General features: G+C 38.7%; 1 protein-coding gene across 3 annotated transcripts in view; it reads left to right on the top strand.

The window, feature by feature from the left end:
* LOC102764830 (histone-lysine N-methyltransferase, H3 lysine-36 and H4 lysine-20 specific) overlaps nucleotides 1–5222 on the top strand; it is an 84606-nt gene extending 79384 nt beyond the window's left edge. For 2 of the 3 annotated variants that reach the window (XM_015563869.1, XM_006763710.2), the window contains exons 11-12: nucleotides 852–995; nucleotides 5034–5222. In XM_015563869.1, the coding sequence (XP_015419355.1) occupies nucleotides 852–995; nucleotides 5034–5207 (318 nt within the window). In that variant the 3' untranslated portion in view covers nucleotides 5208–5222. Of the gene's footprint in view, nucleotides 1–598; nucleotides 751–851; nucleotides 996–5033 lie in introns of those variants that run through there. The other variant, XR_001513844.1, reaches the window with a different exon arrangement.
* The last annotated feature ends 1386 nt before the right edge of the window (nucleotides 5223–6608 follow it).

Raw genomic sequence — 6608 nt, 5'->3', positions numbered from 1 at the left:
TTGAGTTTATTTAATAGTACTCTCCTGAAACAGCTAATGGATATAAGGAATCCTGGAGAAAAAGGATTGCCTAATTCTAGTAAAAATCAGTCAAGGCACATATGGCATCTGTAGGTATAACCTTTTTATAAGATCACATTGTATACTCTAGGCGTTAGATGAAATTTCATGTTTCATCATGAAATTTCTAAAAACCAAAGAGCACAATAGCAAGTAACCATATGATCCAAATGTTGCCCTTTAAAACAGTTGAGACTGCTGCAGTTAGGGGGAACATTCATTTGCTTATTTCTTAAGACCATCAATTGCTTAATTTTAGAATAAAATTTGTAAATATCAGTTTTTAGGAAATAGAGATAGACTTAAAACAATAGTTTGCAAAGCATCAGTGTAGTCATTGATGCTATGTCTGGCTTTTATAACTCGGGTTAAAAGAGCCTTAGTACAAGTCAGGCCAGCATCATACATTATAATAAAGATTGTTTCTTTCCAGGACAATTTGAATAGAATGCCCAAGAGGGGCATTATATAGGAAACATTGATCTTGGAAGGACAAATAAGTAATCAAATAAACTTAAGAATGTTTTCTCTCCCTTAGTGAAACCTTAAAATGGAACAGCTCAAAAAGTTCCAGTGGAACAGCCTCAGAGCAGTTAGTGGCAGGGCATGAGGCGCCCACTACCCGCCCAATCACAGCAGGGTTAGAACTAACATTGCATGCAGTCCGCCCGCGTGATTGGCTGAACATCTGTAAGTGCTTAATGGCTAGACAAATAGCAGTCCAGAGGGAGGGGGTCAGATGGAGGAGACATCAATAATGCAGATATGGGACATTATTTTTTCTCTGCAAGGGAGAACTGATGACACACAGGATGGCTGCAAGTCTCAAGGAGGCTGTTGAAGAGGGCATAGAAAACGACCATGGGATGCCTGCATCTAAAAAACTGCAGGGTGAACGAGGTGGAGGAGCTGCCCTCAAGGAGAATGTTTGTCAGGTAGAAAATGTCTACTTGCCTTCTGATTGCATGCTTATCTTTTTTTTTTTTCTATACATTTCATTGATTTTTTTACAGAGAGGAAGGGAGAAGGATAGAGAGTTAGAAACATTGATGAGAGAGAAACATCGATTCGCTGCCGTCTCTCTCTCGGCGCCGTCTCTACACCCCCTGCTGGGGATGTGCCCGAAACCAAGGAATATGCCCTTGACCAGAATCGAACCTGGGACCCTTCAGTCCACAGGCTGACAACGCTCTATCCAATGAGCCAAACCGGTTATCTTTTTTTTTTTTTTTTTAATATATTTTATTTATTTTTTTACAGAGAGGAAGGGAGAAAGATAGAGAGTCAGAAACATCGATGAGAGAGAAACATTGATCAGCCACCTCCTGCACATCCCCCACCGGGGATGTGCCCGCAACCCAGGTACATGCCCTTGACCGGAATCGAACCTGGGACCCTTCAGTCCGCAGGCCGACGCTCTATCCATTGAGCCAAACCGTTATCTTTTAAGAGACGCCCTCTCCATTTTTTGATGGCCCATTCATTATTAGGATAATAATTTTATTGGATGATTCCAGTGTAGTCGCTTCCCTTTGAGGATTTAACTCTTCTCCCTCCCCACAAAAAGAGAAAGTAGAAGTATATAGTGTTGGTGAACCACTTGCCCCTTGTTGCCCATGAGTAGATGACCTGAAATAGGTCTCAAATGGGAGAAGTGGAGAAGTGAATCTGTGAATCTGTGGTTGCTCACTCAAGATCATTTTCTTGTACCTCTCAAGGTGTGAGAATCTTTGGATTTCTAAGGAATTTTCCAAGGGTAACTCTTGCTATAAGATTTGTTTAAAAAAAAAAATTTTTTTTTTTTGGCTTTAAAGTACTTAGAGGACCTACCATTTATATAACTTTAGAGACCCTACTGCCTATATTTTTATAATTAGTAAATAAATGTTTATACAGTATTTACTGTGTTTTAAGCATTGTCCCAATCACTATAAATATTATATCATATTGATTATAATAATCTTATAAGTAGATTATTATCATTATTAACCTAGTTTTATACTTGAGGAAACAGCCATAGATATGTTAAATAGTGAAGCCAGGATATAAACCCAGGCAATCTGGGTTTAGAGTCTTAACCAAACCACTGTATTGTATTGCCTATCTATGAGATGTGACTCCACTTTATTGTTAAAGAGCTGACTCCACTTTATTTTTTTAAGAGCCTTTATTTGACTTGGGTGTAGAGTCAATTAAATGGTTCTTTTGGTTATGATCTCTTTTTATGGTCTTGATTTACCTTTGTAAATTCTTTAAAATTGGCATATAAAAATTTTCAAGATATTAGTTTGTTTGTTTTTTTCCTAATCGAAATAGCTGAAAAATAAAACTAATCCAGGCCAATATAATTTCAACTCAGTTTCTTTGTTCATTTTCACTATTGTACACACACACACACATTTTGATCAAAGAAGGTTGACCATATTCAGTCCAGCTCCCAAACACAGGGATAATCCTCAGAGACTTATACCCACAGAGATTATTAACAAAAAATGATAAATAAAATTATGGTGACTCAGTGGTCCTGGCTTGTTTAGATCAGTCTTTGATTAAATCTGTTTTTCTTCTGTAATTTATTTTTTATTTTAAATTTTGTTTTATTGCTTAAAGTATTACAAAGAGTATTTACATATGTCTCCTTCTGTAATTTATTAATAGTGCCTCTTTTTACTCTCAAGTGTCCCACTTTGAAAGATACAATATTTGTCAGTTTTTATGTGTGAATAGTGGATAATGGGGGAACTGAACATGTGAGACTAGTTCAGACTACAGATTGATTAAGATCTTGAGGTCCCTTCCTAATCTCTAGCTGCCTCTGGCCTTATTCCCTGCTAAAGTTCTACTCACTTGTTTATTTTATGTTAAGTGACCAAGACCTGTTCTATTTCTTTGGGTTCCTAAAGATAATAGATTTACCTAGCCACATGTTCCCTTTCTTCTCTTATAGAATAAGTATAAAACGTTTTTTTGTTTGTTTGGGTTTTTTTTGGTGTGTTGTTTTTTTTTTTTGCTAATCACTATGGGGAAACTAGTCAAAATGTTGGAAGGGTAAAAAATAACATATTAGGAATTTGCAGAATTTTCATAAATCTTCAAATGTTTTCAGAGCAACATATCTAGATAGATCTTACTTCCTAAGGCCCTATCTTAAGTGGCGCCCTGTCTTAGATGAGATCATCTGAGAAAGATGATATTTCTGAGCTGGTTCATATCTCAAGGGTTGTTTAAACCTTAATTGGAGCTCATTTAGAACAGTTGTGACCCAAGTCCAGCTAGCTAGTATCTCTTGTTGAATCTTTGCAGTAGTCTTCTTGATTATTTCTTTGCTTCTTTTCTCATCTTTCTACTTTTTAAAAAAAATTTATTTTTAAAAGTGTTATAGATGCCCCCTTTCCCCCATTGGTCCCCTACTCCCCACTCTTACCCTCTCTCCAGGCCTTCACCACATGGTTATGCATATAAGTTATTTGATTAATCTCTTCCTGCCTCCCTGCCTTCCTTCTAAGGATCGCCAGTTTGTTACATGCTTTCATGTCTCTGGATTTATTTTGTCAGTTTATTTTGTTCATTATATTCCACATATAAGTGAGATCATGTGATATTTGTCTTTCTCTGACTGGCTCAGCATAATACTCTCTAGGTCCCTCCATGTTGTCTCAAAGGCTAAGAGATCCTCCTTTTTTACAACTGCATGGTATTCCACTGTGTAAATTTACCACAGCTTTTTTATCCACTCTACTGATGGACACTTGGGCTGTTTCCAGATCTTAGCTATTGTAAATAGTGCTGCTGTTGTAAATATTTTCTTTCTTTTTTAAAAAAAGGTATTTTTTATTGATTTCAAAGAGGAAGGGAGGGGGAGAGAGAAATAGAAACATCAGTGAGAGAGAATCATTGATCGGCTGCCTCTGCAATCCAGGCATGTGCCATTGACTGGAATCGAACCTGGGATCCTTCAGTCCACAGGCTGACACTCTATCCATTGCACCAAACTGGCTAGGATGTAAATATTTTCTTTCTGATTGTTGTTTCGGGTTTCTTAGGATATATTCCTAGATCAGCTTTCTATTCTTAAACTCAGTTTCGACGTAGCAATCACAAGGATCTGTTTTTAAATGAGTCACTGATTTTAGCCTTCCCTTGGTAAAGCTATCTAATGAAACACCTAAAATCTGAAACTCTGTACCATAATCAGTAAGGTCACATAATCAGGCCTTTGCCTCTCTTGTACCTCATTTTCTACCACTTACAACTTTAGTCCCATGACACTGGCTTTCCTTTTGCTTCTCAGACATGCCATGATTTTTTTCCATTTATGGACTTTCTGTACTTGCTGCTTTCCTGGCCCTTCCTTCACATCACATGGCTGATTTGTCATTCAGAGCTAATCTGAGCAGCCATTCCTAATCACCCAGTCCAAAGTATCTATTTGAATTTTCTACCTTCAGTTCTCGACAATAATGCTTATCATGTCTATCTTTTCTGTTTAAGTTTTTACTTGTATTTTCTATCCTTAGAATATAAAAACCATAAGAACCAGGGATCTTGTGCTACCTGGTAATCATTACATATTGCATGAATGGTTGGTGGGATTTCTTGTTTCTGGCAAAGCTATTTATTAATCTTTGCCTTCCTAAGGGCCTTCTTGGGATTTTTTAAAACCTTTTTCTATAGCCCTAACCGGTTTGGCTCAGTGGATAGAGCATTGCACTGGAGACTGAAGGGTCTCGGGTTCGATTCCGGTCAAGGGCACATGCCTGGGTTTGGGGCTCAATCCCCATTAAGGGGTGTGGAGGAGACAGCCAATCAATGGTTCTCTCATCATTGATGTTTCTCTCTCTCTCTCTCTCTCTCTCTCTCTCTCTCCCTCTCTCCCCCTTCCTCTCTGAAATCACTAAAAATATAGTATTAAAAAGAAAAAGACAAAAAAAATACTTTTTCTATAGACAGATCTGTTTTCTTTTTCTTAACAGAACTGTGAGAAACTGGGTGAGCTGCTGTTATGTGAGGCTCAGTGCTGTGGGGCTTTCCACCTGGAGTGCCTTGGATTAACTGAGATGCCCAGAGGAAAATTTATCTGCAATGAATGTCGCACAGGTAAAGTTAGATATAGAAGGATCTTCTTCCAAAGAAATATTGAGCTTTAAGTTTTTCATTTATAGGAGACACTGTTTTGTTGCAATACTGAGCTAGTTGCTACAGACATAGAGATAGCTGCTATGCAGTCTTTGCCCTCAGAAGAGCTTCCAAGTTTATAATAAATGTATAGTATAGCATAATGTAGTGCAAAAGTGTTGTAATGGAGATACATTTAAAGTGCTGTGTGAACAAAGATGAGACGGTGCCATAGAAGGAGATACCTGAGTTTGGCTTTTAGAGAAAATATAAATTTGTATGGAGATGGGAAGGACAGAGGGCCTAGTAATGAAATTAGAGAATATTTGTGGAATAGGAACTGTAGATCAGTGCTTTTAGAGTTTAAGATATTTGAGGAAAGAGGTACTGGTTAGTGACAAGGAAGGCTGCTGGGTTACTGGTGATGATTTATATTTCTTGACTAGAGGCCCAGTGCATGACTTTGTGCATGGGTGGGGTCCCTCAGCCTGGCTGGCGATTGGGGCTGATTTGGGCCACGGGAGGTTGGGGGGTGTGGGGAGGCTGCAGGAGGTTCCAATCGGGGTTGGCCAGCTTGGGGGGGCTGGCTGTGCAGGTATGGGAGCACACTGACCACCAAGAGGCAGCTCCTATGTTGAGCGTCTGCCCCGTGGTGGTCAGTGCATGTCATAGCGACTGGTTGACTGGTCGTTTTGGTCGCTTAGGCTTTTGTATATATAGATGTGAGTGGTGATTGCATAAGCATATTTACTTCATGATTATTCATAAATAATACACTTAGGATGTATATACTTTTCTTTATAACTCAAAACTTTTTACTTCCCCCCTCCCCCAAAAAAAAGAATGTGATATTTTGGGAGAGTTATACTACATAGATTGGGTCAGAACCTAGAAATGTTCACATGACACCTGCCTGTAAAGCACTTTCCAAGCTGTGCTAAGGATATTGTTCTTTTTTCAGCATTATATGTGGATAGTATAGCATTTAAGTATTGAAGAAATAAGGGCTGAGTCTTATGTTCATAAATCATTAAAATCATAAGTGTGGATGACGCTGCCTTCTTTAGGCATCTATAGGGCGAGAAGAAGCACAATGACAGTACCTCCCCTTAAAAGGAGGGAATGGAGGATCTAGTCAAAGAATGTCTGTGAAGCCCCGGGAGTGGGGTGTCATAAGCAGGGCAGATGTGGCAAAAAGACAAGATCCAGGAGGTTGCGGAGTGAATAGAGGCTGTTGTAATTGACTGTGATAAATGGTTCACTTTTTGCTAGAGAGTGCCACATTAAATCAGGATGAAGGTGAATGGGTAGCAGCAGACACTATTTTCTTACAGAGGCTTGATTTCAATGGAAAAGAGTGCAGTAGCTGAAGGGAGGATAGTATAGGGTCAAAAGGAAGAAATGCTTGAGTGTTCATAGGATGAAGGTTAAGA

The sequence above is a fragment of the Myotis davidii genome, unplaced genomic scaffold (assembly GCF_000327345.1).
Source record: "Myotis davidii unplaced genomic scaffold, ASM32734v1 scaffold319, whole genome shotgun sequence".
Taxonomy (NCBI): domain Eukaryota; kingdom Metazoa; phylum Chordata; class Mammalia; order Chiroptera; family Vespertilionidae; genus Myotis; species Myotis davidii.
The sequence above is the reverse complement of the archived record's forward strand: the minus strand, read 5'-3'. Positions and strand labels throughout refer to the sequence as shown.